The sequence below is a fragment of the Canis lupus genome, chromosome 19, assembly GCF_048164855.1.
Source record: "Canis lupus baileyi chromosome 19, mCanLup2.hap1, whole genome shotgun sequence".
Classification (NCBI taxonomy): Eukaryota; Metazoa; Chordata; class Mammalia; order Carnivora; family Canidae; genus Canis; species Canis lupus.
In genome coordinates this window covers 7,936,726-7,953,711 of record NC_132856.1, presented here as the reverse complement: position 1 = coordinate 7,953,711, position 16,986 = coordinate 7,936,726, and the positions used below count along the sequence as shown (strand labels likewise).

The 16,986-nt window shown below is 43.5% G+C and overlaps 2 protein-coding genes across 6 annotated transcripts in view; one reads left to right on the top strand and one right to left on the bottom strand.

Moving 5' to 3' along the window:
• TIMP4 (TIMP metallopeptidase inhibitor 4) overlaps positions 1 to 4,481 on the bottom strand; it is a 34,293-nt gene extending 29,812 nt beyond the window's left edge. Inside the window, exons 1-3 of one of the 5 annotated variants that reach the window (XM_072785103.1) lie at positions 4,388 to 4,481; positions 2,471 to 2,546; positions 1,937 to 2,051 (exon numbers count right to left, since the gene is read on the bottom strand). In XM_072785103.1, the coding sequence (XP_072641204.1) occupies positions 1,937 to 2,051 (115 nt within the window). In that variant the 5' untranslated portion in view covers positions 2,471 to 2,546; positions 4,388 to 4,481. Of the gene's footprint in view, positions 1 to 1,936; positions 2,052 to 2,448; positions 2,547 to 3,760; positions 4,365 to 4,387 lie in introns of those variants that run through there. The other 4 variants (XM_072785101.1, XM_072785104.1, XM_072785102.1 and 1 more) reach the window with 4 other exon arrangements.
• SYN2 (synapsin II) overlaps positions 1 to 16,986 on the top strand; it is a 200,641-nt gene that overhangs the window by 165,523 nt on the left and 18,132 nt on the right. The window contains exons 6-10 of the mRNA XM_072785093.1: positions 6,251 to 6,313; positions 6,715 to 6,857; positions 10,671 to 10,745; positions 11,202 to 11,304; positions 12,647 to 12,796. Of these exons, the coding sequence (XP_072641194.1) occupies positions 6,251 to 6,313; positions 6,715 to 6,857; positions 10,671 to 10,745; positions 11,202 to 11,304; positions 12,647 to 12,796 (534 nt within the window). The remainder of the gene's footprint in view (positions 1 to 6,250; positions 6,314 to 6,714; positions 6,858 to 10,670; positions 10,746 to 11,201; positions 11,305 to 12,646; positions 12,797 to 16,986) is intronic.

Sequence of the window (16,986 nt, the reverse complement as noted above, 5' to 3'; positions counted from 1 at the left end):
ACTGAGCAACTGCTATGACTTAGTCCCAGAAATACATATGACGGAATCTCTTTCCAAAGGAGCTTAATAAACAGTAGGGCAGATAGATAAGTAGATAAAAATTATCCTGTTCTATAAGAATGAACAAAGCACAATTATCTCTATCTGTGGAAGGGGTGAGGGGCAAGGAAGGTGTCTCAGAGGAGATGATGCTTGCATTTGGCCTTGAATGGGTGGGTAGGAGTTCACCTGCCAGACAAATGAGGGAAAGGAATTCTGGACATTTGGACTGCCCTGTGCAGGGTGGAGCGGCACAACCCAGCAGAACACCTTCTGCAACTACAAGTAGTTTATTTCAGCTCTGGGGGAAATGAGGGGCTGGGAACTGTCAATCACACATGGCTGGAGACAAAGCTGGAGAGGTCAGCAGTGTTCTGGTCACAAGGACTTTCAACATTAGACAAAAGAGCTTGTGCCTTCTTCTGAAGAGCATGGGCCACTGATGACTTTTCAGAGGACTTGTATTTTGTCATTTATCCCCACCTATCAGTGAGACTTGACACTGAGGACAAAGAACATGTCTTCTCCTCCCCTGAATGCACCACAGTGCCTGGCAGAGAGCTAGCACACAGAGGGAATGAAGTAAGTTTGTCTATTAATCCTGGGACCTGGAGGCCTCAGTGGCATGCCCTTGCCTCTGTCTCTCTCATCCAGAGGCTCCCAGATCAACACAATTCCACATCCTTAGATCTGGGGAGCCTCTACCAGTGTAGCTTCTAATGGCTATGACTTCTCAAGAGCCAAGCCTGGACTGTGAGCTCCTTGAGGACTGTGGCTTGTCATTAAGTCTCTACACTCCTGCCCAAGGCCTGGCAGTGAGTGGGTGGTCGTTATTGCTGAATGGATGGACAGATAGTGGAAATTCCTTCTGTTCTCCTCACCTGCTGTGTTTTTCTTTTTGTTGCCTTCTTTCCAAATATTTTTCTTCTTTTAGGGGCAATTTAGGTCCCATTTACACAGTGAAGTTTTCCTTATTGTTTACAACCACACAGATACCTCTTTTCCCTAAACTATAAAATAATTTAGTATTGTGTTCATTCACTCACAGAGTCATATTCTTGTGTGGTTTCTTAACTACTCTGTCCCAACCAGTTGAGTATGGAGACCTGCCTGGGCCCAGGTTCATAGAGATTTGTTAGAATTGTTAGATTCAAGGCTTCTGTTAAAGACCGTGCTTTACTGTACCCCAGAATATGGTCTTTAATGTGAGTTAGCCAACGAGGCTATGAGCCAAGATCATGACCCAACATAGCAACCTAAAGTTAATGCCATTATAGACTACAGTAACTATAGTATATATGTTGTGGGGCAAGGTTGCACATGCACAATCCTTGTTTGTTCTGTGAAACCAAGGCATCACCTATAGTATACAGTGTCCAGTTTGGGGTCCTGTGTGAGGGTAGGGACAGGGACAGTGTTTATCCCATTTTGAGAAAGTGGCCAGGATAGGAAGGGGTCTGGGAACCATGACCAGCAGGCCTAGAGCTAGAATGCATGTATTTATGGTCCTCAGGCCTGTGAGGGATTATCATAGGCAGAGGGCAGAACTGAATTCACAAGGGGCAGTTTCAGAGTGGCATATTTTTGGCTTAAGATATCAAACTTAACATCAATTAAAATTGTTTGAAAATGGAACCAGCTGCCCTAGGCTGGGAGAGCAGCTTGTCCTTAAAACAGTGAAACAGTGGCCAAGATCACTGTAATAAAGACTCTTCATTGAAAGAAAGGTTACCACAGCTTCTCCCAACTCAGAGGCTGCCTCTTAGTAATACAACTCTGTTTTATGCCCAAGAAAATGCCACCTAGCTCAGCTTGCTGCCCAAGGAGCCCTGGCTCCTTCTTGACTGCTTTGCTTAGGACAGAGACTATTAGGGCCACTTGTTGGTCTTTAACTTACCAGTCAAGAGATATTGCTTCTGGCTGTTAGCTTCCAGTTTCACACCACAGAGGGAGGAATCAAAAGGTGTATAGATATACTGAACATCCTTGACTTTCTCAAACCCTTTAAACATCTGAAAGGCAATTACAAAAAACAATATTTAGTCAGTGAGTATACTTTTTATCTTAACAGGAAAAACTCACTTCTCAATCTAAAAAAAAAAATTTTAAACAAAAGTCTAGTTCAGGATTTGGCACACACAGATGGCCCATCTGGATCATTTCTCTCTTATGAAAAATCTAAACTTTGGTTTATTCCAGTGAGAATACCTCTAGTAGCCTCACGCATAGGCAGCTGTAGGACTAGATGGACCCCTAAGGGCCTGTGGGGCCTCCTCCCTGCCACTTCAGCATCAATACCCCAGGATCAATGAGCCAGGTTGCCTGACCTACCAGCCCCACTCCCAGTACACAGACCCCACTCCTCCCAATAGCCCGAGGGGGTTAATGCCCTGTCCTGTCCCCATGTACCTTTATCTGTTTGATTTCATACCGGATCATTTTTTGAGTGTCAGTAGGATCTGGACTGGCAGGAACTACCTTCTCACTGGATATTTTGGCCCTTATTGCTGCATAAGAAGAGAAAAGAGGGGAACTTCAGCAACCTGTTGAAGCAGTTCCATCTGGCATCTGGATGACCTCAGCCCCCTGAAGAATTTTATGAGGGAATTCTGGGTTTAGGTCTTGTTGGATTGTACGGAGGACCATGTATATAAGAGTGGGGACCTGTAAACTCCTCCTCTGCAGCTGCTGGAAGTTCTAAACCCCTCAGGCCTATTAGGTCTCTTTAGAATATACTTTATATTAAAGTATAATTTCTATACTTTACCTGCATAGCCTAGATTGCAGTGGGTCGGAGGTGGGCATCAGGATAGAAGAAGGAAGAGGAGCCCCTTGAGAATAGTCAGTTTGCAGTCATCTACTTACATAGTCTGAGGCCTCAACAGAGTCCACCCAGACCTGATGTTGGTAAATGTTTATTGAATTAATAAATATGTTCTGACCCTGCACAGAGGTAGTTTATCTCTCGCCATTTGGGCATTAATCAAAAACTGGTTATAAAATTCTTCTCTGTGCCTGGTCTAACACTAGGTAATAGTACTAGTCCATACATATGGTTAGGACAGGGTCTCCCATCCTGCAGAACTCTTGGTCTAGTAGAGAATACATTTACAAAGAATAACAGCACAGTATACTGGCAGTACAAAAATGTTAGGGATACTGTGGTAACACCAAGGAGTCAGGAAGTCTTCAGAGAAGAGATACCTAAATAAGACCTTGATGGATGAATAGAAGTCTGCCAGGAATTTAAAGGTATGGGGGAAGGGCATTCCAGGCAAAGGAAAGGGAAGGGGCAAAGGTGTGTGTATGTTGGGGTGGGGTACATGGAGTAAACAATTATAGGCTTGGTCACAGTGGGATGTTTATAATGAATGCCCAGTCCCCTGGCCCTTATTTCCCCCTCCCCGCATCCAGTAGTTCAGAATAATCACTGGATAGCTCCTGTGACTTGTTCAGGGACACTCCATAATTGCAGTAGGCAGGGGACAGGGGTTCATTAAGGGGGTCCCTTACACTTTCATTTCCTTGCAAGTCAGCCAGGCTCTGAGCTTGCAAGGTTGCTATGGCGCCGGCCCTGCCCACCCATCAGCCCCAGTAGGAGGCAACTGGTGCAGTATTTGATCTCCTCCCTTTTCCTTCAGACTCCAGGTCTACAGCTCAGCCCCAGACCAACCCCACACAACCACCCCCTGCTGTGGACCTCTTGGGCCTCCGGACTCACCAAGCGCGGAGTGGCAGACGTGCTGCTGGGGGTGCGCAGGGGCGCAGCTGCACGCCTCACCCATCCCCGGCGGCCGCAGCAGTGCCAGCAGCCGCAGCAACAGCGCCCAGCTCGGCGCGGTCCGGGGGCCCCGGGGCATGACACCGCAAAGCCCCGACTGAGCCTGCGAGGACTGTCAGACCAAACAGACCCTCCAGGGCGCATCCAGAAGCGTCGCGCCCCCCACCCCAGGCTTTTTGAGGTGGACCTAGGAGCAGTCCCGCCCGGATGGGCTCCTCCCTCCTTTGGCAGTAGGCCACCCACGGCTGCAGGACCCACAGCTCTCCTGACTGGCAGGCTCAGTAAAATGAAGAGGGAAGCCAGGAGAGAGGCCTCTGGCCTCTATTTCCCTGCCTGAGCAATTAAGCCTTATAGAAGTAGAGGGAAAGCACTGAGAAAGGATGGTGTCAAGGCAGAAAGAAAGTGAAACAAAGACAAATGCACGAGGGCAGAAAGACCCAGGGCTTGTGATTCACTCTGAAGGAACAAGAGTGAGGAGAGGCACAAACAGAAAGTGAGACAGGCAGAGTCAGAGAGAGGCAGACAGAATTACAACAGGCAAAAGAGACAGTGACAGAGAGGACGGACCTCTTGCTGAGCTGCACACTGGGAATGAGACAAGCTACTCAGGGCTTCTTTCAGCTGCAGGAAGTGTTTTCAATGCCCTATTTATGAGGCTCCAAAGCAACAGCAAACAGTAATGGAATAGGACAGAGAAAGTTGGGGTGTGTGTGTGTGTCTTGGCGCTGTTGGCTGGGGGGTGGGGAGAGATGTCAGAGAAAGCAGCCTGTGCTTTAGAAACCCTTTCCCATATCCAGAGCCTCAGACTCTGCAGATGGCCGAGGACCGTGCTCCTTGCGGGCGTTATCCCATCACCTAAAGCAAACCTGGGACTTCAAAGCCCTCTCCAGACCCTGGATTCTCAGACCACTGATTCTTGTCTCGTGTCATTATTCACTGGAGAAGACTGAGTCTTGTCAAAGAACCAAGGCTCATGGGGTCACTGCAACCAGAGCCTTGTCTGCTCTGTTTGACAGAGCATAGGGCTCCAAGTCTCCAAAGGATAAGAGACCCAGGAGATTATTGTAGGATATTCCCACACAGTGCTGAACTAGAAGGTGGAAGGCTAGGTTCTGATTCTGTCACAAGGTAGCTTTGCAACCTTTGCCTCTCTGGCAACCTCTACCTCACTTTCTTCCCCATTATATAGGCTTGAACTACATGTTTCCAAAGCCCTTTGAAGCTCTTTGCCCCAGCTTCAACTAGTCTCAGCCAGAAATACTGAAATCCTCAGGTTGGGTGTTCCCAGTATCTGTCCACACCCAGAATTCCCATAGGAATCTGACTTTTTATCAGAGTTAACTTTAAGTTTTTCAAAAGATATCTTCCCATTTTGATGTGATAGTGATGTTTGAAAAGAAAAGAATTGAAAGAGAGCTGAGTCTGATTGAGAAGGATGAGATTTGGGGACCAGGTTGATTCCTCATATAACACTCGAACCAAGATAGAGCCTGATGTATTGGATGCATGGGAAAAGGCATCCAGTCCAACCTCTTTGTTTGGCAAATGTGAAGACAAAGTGACTTGTGAGGGAAAGTGACTTGCAGAAAGTTAATGGCAGAGAGGACTAGAGTGCAAATATCCTGACATATGGTATAGTGCTTCTTCCACTCCACCCTAGTACTTCCTCCATCACCACCTTGTAACCACTTGAAATCCTGCCTTTGGAGGATAGTTCTCCTTTTAGGTTTCTATTGTCCTTCTGTTAAAGTATGACTATCCCAAAATAGAGTTTACACTTTTAAGGATGTCTTTCAAATTATAAGCATGCTGAATTCTTAAGTCATTTCTCTTCCAAACCCCAAACTGGGCAGAAAGAGGGCTTAGCATCCTTACGCTGTGTTTGGTGGTGAGTTTGGAGTGTTGGTGAACAGTGAAGACACTGAAAGGAAGGGAAAAGGCCAGGTTCAGAATAGGAAGCTGGACATTTGAAGGGGAAGGGGAGGGTACTAAAAGGTATATGACAAAGGGACATTAAGATTCCAAGATATATTTCTTTTTAAATTCAGGTTTACTAAGATACAATTTATATACAACAGGATTCACCCTTTCAAAGATGCTTTTTTTTTTCTTTTTTTTTTCTAAATTCGCTTTGGTTAAGGACTGATCCTGCCCAGGGTTTGTCTAATGCAGAGATTGAAGCAATGAATTTTGAAGATGTGGAGTACTGAGTGGCAGAACAGGGTTCTTACAGTTCTGCTACTAGTATGCTATGACTTTAGGCAGGTCACTGTCACTCTACAGACCTCAGTTATTTAATTTGTAAACCAAGTAAGTTGGTCTAGTTGTTTAAAGGACCCTTCCAAAGGTGTTACCAAGAAAAATATCTGTAAGATTCCACAGAGATGAGGCACAGTCTGACCAGTTCATTCCTTCCTCCTCTGCTTTCAGCTGACACTGCCCACATTCCCTGTGGTGGTGAAGATTGGCCATGCTCACTCAGGCATGGGCAAGGTAAGGCCATGGTAAGGGTTTGCTATGCTTTGGGGTTGAGGCCAAGAAGGGCACTTTTCAGAGAGCCTTATTATGGATTATTCTGCCTCCTTTCCCCATTTATTCTTTCTAAGGAGATGATTTGGCCTCTCTGAAGCCATGAGTGTTACCCAAACAGACCTCTTCCAACAAGCAGAGTACAGGCCACTCACTTGGGTTCTTGGGCCCTTTACAGCAAGTGTGGCTCCTGAGTTCTAGGAGGGGAAACTAGAGAGGAGGGGTGTCCTAGGGAGATGTGACATCCAGGTTTACATACAGATCGACAACATCGTGATGGGTTTAGAGGCTCAGAGCTCTTGTGACTCTCAGTGTATGTATTGGTATGTCTCCTTTTCTTCCTCTCTGCCTTGCTCCAACATTAGGTCAAAGTGGAAAACCACTACGACTTCCAGGACATTGCTAGTGTGGTGGCTCTCACCCAGACGTATGCCACAGCAGAGCCTTTTATTGACGCCAAGTATGACATCCGGGTCCAGAAGATAGGCAACAACTACAAGGCTTATATGTGAGTGGGGCTGGGGACCCAGCAGATACTCTTCACTTTCTCCTCAGCCCAGTGGAATATCTGAGCCTCCAGATAGCAGCCAACTCTCAGTTTTGCCTCACCTGGACCAAAAGGCAGAGACCAGAGAGAGGGTGCCATTCAAGTCAGGGAATCTTAGCCTGAGTTCCTTTCTAGTCAGAGGAGGTCCCATTAACTAAGATGAGAAATAAAATGAATATTTATTTTATTCATTTATTTCATTATTCATTTATTCACTAGCTTCTAAATGAAATTTGACATCTCTTCAGTTATAAACCACAATAAGCTATTGTAGTAGCAACAGCACAAGTGCCTTTGTTACTAAAGGTAATCACAGAGATTTTTGATTCAAACTACAGTTACGCCAGGTATCTTTAAATACCAGTTATTTTTATCACTACTCAGGAATCATGGTAGTTACTAGAACTGTCACTGCATTTGTACCTGAAAATACTTTTGTTATTTACAAAGAAATATATTGTTCTACTAATTGCAGATTTGTTTAATATTTTGATAATTATTTTAAATAATTGGGTTTCTTTGTTATCTTATGTACTTTATTTTATACATTCACATATCTTATATATTTTTATATATTGAAAGGAATCCATAAGCTTCACCAGGCTTCCAGAACTCAGAAAAGGTTAAGGAACTCCTAAATGAAAATATATAGCCCTGGAAACACTCCACAGCACTAAAAGCCTAGTAGTTATGAGAATAGATGACTTCTCCACCTAACTATGTCCATTTGCCAGAATGGAAAGTTAAGTTTCCTTCATTCGAATTTAGAGAAAGAAAAGATTTAAAGATGACCCAATCTTCTATAACGTACATAAGAATGCAAATAGCTTACAATTCCAATTTTGGAAATGTGAGCCTCTCACTTTGTAAAACCTACAGGGTAGTATTTCCTTTACAAATGAAGAACATTCTAACATACAAATTTGTTTTTGGCCGCTCAGCACTTAAGCAGACTTTAAGCCTAAACAGCTTCCCTTTCCCTTGTCCATCTATTTCCATTGTTCTTGTCTCCCCTGGTTAGTGTTTGTACTAAATCCCACCCCTGGAATTAGTTAGGAGCCATGCCCCTCCCTCCCTTGTCATAACTCTGCACACACCTCTCTTTTCGCCCTTTGCACACATGGGAATTTCTATTATCCTTTAAAGAGCTCCCTGGGCAGGAACAGTAAAATCATCTCTGCAGCCCCATCAACTTGTGCAGCAGCAGGCACAGAGGAGGCACCCAATAAGTATTCAGGGAAGAGCCCTTGTACAGAACTGAAGCATAGAATCTTTTTTACTTTTTTTTTTTTTTTACTAGATTGCTACTTTTTAAAAGTTTATAATTTTTTATTTAAAGTCTTGCTGCTTCAAAAAGCAATTTAGGATTGTTTTAAAAGTATACATGATATAATATAATTTAAATGACTATTGTAAAAAGTAGCTAAAAGAAGCAGAAAAATCAGTATGTGTAGGCACCTAGGAAAGCAGATTTCCTACCCTTTACTTTTACAATCCCCTAAATTAAAAAATACAACAAAATAACAAAGTAAAATCCCCTAAATAAACACAAAATGCTTATGACAGTGGAGCAAAAGTGTCTTGATCCTTAAAAGGAGACACCTCATTTTTAAAGGCTAGGATTTCCAAAAGCAATTTCAAAGAAGCATAAGAAAAGAGAATCCTCTATTAATGATGAAAGGTGGGCAGCCAAAGAAGCTTTAGAAAACATTTACTTACTTTTTAATTTGCAAAGGACAGTGATTTAGGGGAATATTCAGCTCCTCTTGGCTCCTCTTTCCCAATCGTTTATCTGTTCCCTTGCTTTCAGAAAGAATTGACCTGACAATAGCCAAGATAAGATTTGAGAGTCTTCCCTACTCCCTTAGCTCTCACCATGGAGATCCAGAGACAGCCATGTTTGGTGGGAAGAGGGTACTGTTACCACTCTGCTCTCAGTAGGCCATAATGTGCCTCTCTCTGTGGATGTCAGATGACCTACAAGTCCTGAGAGGTAGTTGAGCTGTTACTGAGTGGCTTTTGGGTGTCCCTGATGCTCTCCCATGCAACCTAGGTAACCTAGGATGGATCTGTGCCCTGCATCTCATTGTTAGAGAAAGGTGTGAAGTCTGAAGGACATTATTATTATTCGCTCAAATTTCCAAGCCCTTATTATGTACCAGGGTCCTGTTCTAGGGACCAGGAAGTGAGTGACTCTCTGCCCCTACCATTGAAGAGCCCAGCCTGGTCACAGGGACACACTCATAAACCACCAATATTGGGAAGACAGTGTTAGTTTTATTATGATCTATCTTTGTGTCACTACTCAGATTTTGGAAGTCATTCATCTGTTAGTTGTTTATGTTTTCTGAACTAGGTAGTAGGGTATAGGGGAAGCACAGCACAATGAGGGAACCAAGAGTCTTGGACGTTTTTCTATCTTACGTCTAATATGACTGTATACACAACATTGGGCAAGTCATTTAACCTTTCTGAGTCTTAATCTCCTTGTCTATAAAGTTGGGGCAAGAATGTCAGCCTGCTCACAACAGGGGTTTGTACTGAAGGCTCTGGTGTACTGAAGCTCTGGTGAAGGTTTGTGGAGGAAGAACCTTGGAAAGCAATCAGTACTGTATAAGTGTGAGGGATTGTTATTACCACATCAGTTGACTCATTAGGCCGCCTCAGGGCTCTGAAAATTAGCCATATGTCTAGGTTTCTCAGTGTCTGAGATCAGCCTCTGGGGAAGGTACTCCTGGGAACTGCTGGGTGGAGACTACCACATGCATCCTCTCTCCAGACAGTAGCAAGTAAGAAGGACAGCACATGAACGGTTTTGTCAGTAGTGTGACAGGGCTTTTCTGTCCTCTAGGCCACTCCTTCCTCTTGACTGTGTCTGAGTGAAGACAAATAATTAAGAAGGCCTATTTTTGGTGTTTTACAATTTATTTAAAACTGTATCAATTGATCCTCATGACCACCTCATGATAAGAGGCTCAGAGAGGTGAAGTGATTCACCCATGGTCACCCAGGCAGTCAAGGGCGAATCCAGACCAGAAACCAGGTCATCCACCTCCAATTTAGTCCAAGACTAGTTGACTTTAACACCTGCTTGTGGATGGAGAGGGTGCAGAGGGTGCAGAGGATGCAGAGGGCATTTCAGAGAAGATGGTGACTTGATTCCATCAGCTGCATTTGAATGGATGAGGCAACTTAAGCCTGAGGAAGTTAACTGACTTGTCCAGAGTCACATTGTTAAAATACTGTAGACTCTCAGAAATCAACTATTGAATAAAGAAATAAATGAGCCAGTAAGGAAGCCATGGGGAGATATTCACAAGAATCTTGAGAGCATTCCCAGGATCAATAGAATTCAGTTTGTATATGCCGAGTCAGCCCAGATACTAAGTGGATAGGCTGCAAGTGGTTTACAGACTTGTGGACTTAAGACTTAGCTCAAATAACTAATGTGAAAAGTAGATATAGGACTTTAAGTGAGGTTCAGGCAAAGTCCTTTAGGGGTTCAGGAGAGCAAGTGCTCATCTGATTGAAAAGATCAGGAAAGCCTCCATGGAGCCGCAGCAGTCTGGGCTGGACTACAGAAAGAAGGAGGACATTGAGGTTAGGGGTTGGCAGGGCATCCAGGTTCTAGGCTCAGCAGACAGGTGCCTGGGCTACTTATGCGAGAAGCAGGTAAGTAATTTTAGCAGTGAACTAAAATTCTGGAAAGTCTCATGCCCTCCCCTTGCTGATGTGGCTCACTGCCTGTCCTATTCTGGTGGCACCTTATTGCAGGAGGACGTCAATCTCAGGGAATTGGAAGACAAACACCGGCTCTGCAATGCTGGAGCAGATTGCAATGTCAGACAGGTGAGTGAGCAAAGGAGTCCACTCCCTAGCCCAGCTCCATAGTTGAAGAGGTGAAAGAAATGAGCTCTGCCTAAAAGGAGCCTCTAATCAAGATAGAACAGAAAGGCCTAAGCAACCAGGTAACAAGATTAGGTAGGACTTGGTTATATGCTAAATTATAAAGATAGAATGGACATGATGTAGAAGCTCCAAGAAAGGAGTAGTTACTCTGCACTGGAATAGTCAAGGCCACCTAGAGTAGGTGGGACCTGCTTTGAGCCTGGAAACATGGGTGGAATCTGGAGAGCAAAGTGAGAGAGCACTGTAGAGAGGGCAACATGCTTGATGGGGGTAGAGGGAGGGGAGGAGGAGAGGTGAAGGGATGGATGAGGTAGAGGCACCAAGGAATCATGAGTAGCAAGCAGGCTTGAAATGAGCTAACACCCTAGCCTCAGAACACCATCCCATTCCTTCCAGGTACAAGCTGTGGGTGGACACCTGCTCTGAGATGTTTGGTGGCCTGGACATCTGTGCTGTCAAAGCTGTACATGGCAAAGATGGAAAAGACTACATTTTTGAGGTAAGTCTGACACAAAGAGTATCTCAGTAAGAGACAACTTCCAAGGCTAGAGGCCAGGCTCTTGGCTTCAGAACTATGTGAGTGGCCCAAACTACATTTAGATTACAGTTTATCTGTCCAGGGGATGGTTCCCAGACAACACTACCAATGGATGTGCATAGTGAAATACCTCCACCAGTGGGGAGCTATTGTTTCCAACCAGCTAGGCTGATCCACCCAATGGGGAAGAGATGCCAGATTTGGGTCCCTGGGGTCCAAACCTAATGCTATTTCTCTGGGAAGACTATAATGATTTACTATTTTTGGTCTCCGAAAGCTGGACTTGGGAATCATTTGGTTCAATCTGCTCATTTTCCAGATGAGAAAACTAAGGCCTAATGCCATGACATGTGCTCAAGGCCATGGAGTAAATCAGTGTCTCAACCTGGGCTAGAGCTCAGGTCTGCTGGATACAGGATATCCTTAGCATCTCTCTGAGCCTCAGAGATACTTTACTCAGCCTGGTCCTCTAACAAAACTTGACGGACTCCCTTTTTCCATACTAAAAGAAAGTCAGTAGCAGTGTGAATCCTTCACACATGTTCCTGCCCAATCTTCTGGGAGCAGGAAAGGCTCCTTGCCAGGAGTTGGTGATATTTGCAAAGGATTAGTGTCAGGAGCCCAAAGTGGGCTTCAAAATCTACTTCATGATCTGTTTGGCATGTAGTATTTGGCATGTAGTATTCTAGATAGTCATATCCCCCTCTCTCAGTGGGACTCAGTTTTCTCATCCATAAATGAGAGTTGGACTATAGAGTCTATGATCCTGATTAGGTGGACAATTCCTAAAGGAGGAAAACATTTACCTGGACCTTGAGGTACAGGAAGAATTAGGATGGCAGTGAAAAGGGAAGGCATCCCAGGTCATGAGCAAAAGCAAAAATCTAGTTGTTTAATGGGTAGAATATGTGTGGAGATAGAAACTGCATGGGTGAAAAATCTCGGAGATGAAAACTGCCTATTCCTAACTAGAAAGTTAAAGTAATGACCTTCATGTATTCCTGCTCTCCCTGCCAACAAACCTCTGAGCCCTGGAATTATGCTATCTCCATGCTCTCTCCTTTTCACCGCTACCTTCAGCTACCAATTTTTCAGTCTGAGCCCTGGCCTGGGTGAAGTCTGGGGGAAAGGACCCAAGGCAAAAGTTTGCTGGAGTTGGGGACAGAGGTGCTATTTCTGCAAAGGAACATGCTTCCAGCTCAAGAAAAGAACACTGGTTTCATCCCCAACCTATCTCTGATGCCTACTCATTCTGAAAGATATTTCCAGACCCTTTCCTAACTTGGGCTACATCTTCCACTAGGTCATGGACTGCAGTATGCCACTTATTGGTGAGCACCAGGTGGAAGACAGACAACTCATTACTGAACTAGTCATTAGCAAGATGAACCAGCTGCTATCCAGGACCCCTGTTCTGTCCCCTCAGAGACCCTTAACCACCCAGCAGCCACAGGTAAGCAAGAGGAAGAGACACAGGAGAGCCAAGAACCATTCCCAGGTCCACTGTGGCTCCAGGATGGAGGAGCCTTCTCATTAGCAGTCTGCGGTATCAGCTATTGAACTGTCCAGAAATAGATTACTGGATTTCCTCTCTGAACTTGAAGTCTCTGGAGAACCAGATCCCATTTCCCTTAGGATACTCCCACTTTTGGATGGGAGATCTTCAAGAAAGGTTGGGTCCTTTCACCAGCTATTCACTGTCTGTGAGGAGTCTGCCACATTTATAGAGAAAGAAGGGTCTTTATCAGAAGTCTGCTGGTCTAGAGAGAAGAGAGGGTCAGGTCCCTCATTCTGGAAGAGAGTGACAAGGTTAAACTCAAATTAGAAATCTGCTTTCCTTGCTAAAACTGAGGTTACAATTTTTTTCCTTGCTAAAAAGGCAGCTTTTTTCAGTTGACTATGGTGTGTGACTCATGGCCAATCACATTCACAGCGACAGTCTCCCAGCTGCAGACCTGGTAGGAAATCCACATTGAAGTTTTTGTGGCTGAGTCCCTATGGCTCTAGAATGGGACAGAGAAAAGCAGGAGTAGGCATCTGAAATCTCATCTAGGAGATAACTCATTTTGCAAAAATACCCCCAACTATCTTCACACTGAACTTTTTCATAATGAAGTGATAAGAGCTTGGGACAAAGAATCCAAGAACTGAGTCCTAGTCTAACTATTCCCCTAAACATCTGTGTGACTCTGGGGAGAAGTTACCACCTTTTCTAGGGCTCAAGTTTTATCACTTGTACATGAAAAGCTCTCAGAAATCTTTCTTTCAAAATCCTACTTCAAACAATTAAGAAGGTAAAATAGAATAGTGATTTCAGAGTGCAGGTTTTGAAAGGAGAACTACCTAAATTTGAATCCTGGACCTTCCATGTATTGGCTTTGTGATCTTGGATAAAGTACTTATAGGTGGCTCAGCAGAGATGACAATGGCACCCTTCTCCTAGGGTTATTATGAGAATTAAATGAAGCACCTAAAATACAGCATATATATAGTATATCATAAGTGCTCAATAAAGGTTACCTGTTGTTATTAAGTAAGTAAGCAGCCTCGGGGCTTGGGTTCCCTGCAACTTCAGGCTTCAAGATCATTGCTCCATTTTCTAAAGATCAGTGCCTCAATGGGATTATACTGTAACCGGAAGCCAAGTAATTGGATTCTGGAAATTCTTTAGTAAGAAAGAAGAAAAGGAGTGGGGAGGGGAAAAAACAGTATAAACCAGCCAGGATTATTTTATATAGAAGCAAATTCCCCCCACATTTGTCTTATCACTTGAATGTCAAAGAATCATAGTATAGGAAGATAGTTGATATTCATAATAATGGACCTGAATCATAAGGAAACAGTTATATTTAAGTCAGTATTCCAAATGTTGTTTAAGAAAGCTAGAGACATAAAGTATAAGAACTATTTCTGTAGAAATGGCTAAAATAGGAGAGCCTGAATGACTTAGTTGGTTTAGTGTCTAACTCTTGATTTCACCTCAGTTCATGATCCTGCAGTCCTGGGGAATCTGCTCTCTCTCCCTGTCCTTCTTCCTCCCCCCTCTCTCTGAAATAAATAACTAAATCTTTTTAAAAAGAAATTATTAAAATAAAACTGTAATAATTGGTAAGTCATTTCTTTCTCTGGATCTCAGTTTCTCCACCTATAATATGATATCTAAATACGTTTTGAACTCTGAAAATTTCTTTGAGTAGAATACTGCTAACCTTACTCATGCTGCATAATGAGAGCTTCTGGGCTAGTAGACTTACTCTGGGTATCCAACTTGAGAGTAGTCCCCTGCTGTGGGATGCTATCATACATTAGCTCTTATGGGTGTTTTATACCCTGTATAGCTGGTGTCACATGTGTCAAACCTCTGGGCAAGTTTAAGAATCTGTTTCTGTATGTCAGGAATGTTAGTCACCAGAGAATTACAGTGGGGGCAATTAAGAGAACAAAGATTAATTGTTTGTTAGAGATACAAGCCCATTATTTAAATGTTATACTTAACTAGAGGTGATTTAAAAAGATATTCCTGGTTAAAAAAATATCAGATCTGTGGTTAGATTTTATGATTTTGTAAAGCTTAGGAATTTACAGATTGTTGCTTGTCACTGCCCTAGAGGAAGAGTGGCAGGTATCCCCCTTCTTCCCTTTAGCCCTGAGAAATACAGAGAATATCTGGTTGTAGCTTAAAGAACTTATGACAGAGTAAGTCCAATGCTCTACCCAGGTGAGATTAAAAAAAAAAGGGGTGGGGGCTGTTCTGGGATTTTGTGAGGATCCCTTAAGTACTTTTATAAATAGACCTGTGCAAAACTCTCTAGGCCTTCTATAGTGAAGTCATTTTGAACTAGAATGGAGAGGAGACCTGAGTTCAGCCTTGTCCTTGCCACTGACTTACCAAGTGACTTGGGTATATATCTTCCTATTTCTGTGCCTCAACATCTTCATGTGTAAAATGAAGGACTGAACAACAACAAAACCCTGCTAAGATGTCTTCTAGCAATGAAATTTAAATTATACAGAAATGACATCTGAAGCGTAAAAGTTCAGTAACAAAGAGAAATCACCAAAAAACCCTTTGCACCCCAGGAAAGCATTAGCTCTTCTTTGATACAAGCCCCTTACTTTGCAGGCATTACATATTGCAACCTAAATATTCTCAAGAAGAAATCTAGAAAATATCAGAATCAAGTCAAGAAACATATTAAGTAATGAGCTTTCCTAAATATAGGGGCTCCTGCAAAAATCCCTCATAGTAAAAGCCAGACTGACTCAAGGATAAGCTTTTCTCTGCTCAAGCTCACATTCAAAGCTACAACAGGATGTTGTGGAAAGCACCCTGTGCTGGGAGTCAGAACATGTGGGAGTTAGTTGTACTTTATCATAAAAGTATGTGACCTTGGTAAGTCATTTCCCATCTCTAGACCTCTGGTTCCTTGCCTTATAGAATTAGGTTGAATCAGATGATATCTAGATCCCTTTCAATTCTAAGGTCACGTGAAACCTGGAGTCTGCCCAACTGCAAAGTCTGACAGTACAGTTCTCCACAAGACTTACTTCTCACTCCTGACACCAATAGAGTTTAGAGAGTTCCCAAGAATTCTTGGGAAGGACTCACATAACTTACCGCAAACTGTTGTACTCCCAGGTGCATAATAGGAGGGTATGGATCAAAATTAACCAAATGAAAATGCATAGGACAGAGTCTGGGAGTGTTCCAAACATGAAGATTCCACTGTCCTAACATTCCTGTGTCCATATGTGACAGTACACATGCTGCCAATCAAGGAAGCGCATCCAAGATTCAGTATTCACAGCTTTCATTGGTTTTCAGGTCGTAGGCTTGCTTGATTGATTGATCACCTGCTTGAAATTGGTCTCCAGTATCCCCATCCCTGGAAGTCAGGTTAATACCATGTGGCCTCAGGGACCACTGTGAGTTACCTCATCAGCATTTATTATCATGTGTGGTCTGAGGGGCTCTCACCACAAATAACAAAGACACTCCTATCACTCAGGAAATTCCAAGAATTTAGACTTCTCTCCCAGGAGTGGGGGTACAAAGGCCAGATATCTCTTTGGGCAAAGTCAAATCTTTACTACAGACATGATTAAATTAAATTAACAAATGTCTCTTAAATATTTTGAGAGGGCCATGCTTTATTCAACTATACTTCCACTGACCAGCACAGGCCTAGCCCAATGTGTGTGCTTAAAATTAGAAAGCAGACTTAGGGGTACGATGATGAATGAGATACAGTTCCTGTCCTAAAGTTGTTTAGATTCTAGATTAAAATCATGACTAAATTCACATTCGTCAGATGGTACCTTCTTGTATTCTCTGTTAGTGTCCTCTTGAACCTTGTACCTTGACCCCAGGCCACCCTAAAGACAGAAAGTATACCGCAGTCTGTCACATTTGGCAAAACACTGCAACTTGGGCTTGAGGTTATGACTGTACTGGTCATATTTCTACCTTCCATTCTCCCTAATGATAACACATTTCCACTGGTTATGACTGAGGAGACATTTCAGTCATCCTGGCTCCAAGCCCATGGAGCTGTCAAACCAGATTGTTTTCATATTGCCACTATTACATCTGCCAGTTTATTTGCATCTTTAGCCACATGAATCTCTTCTAAGGCCCATGGT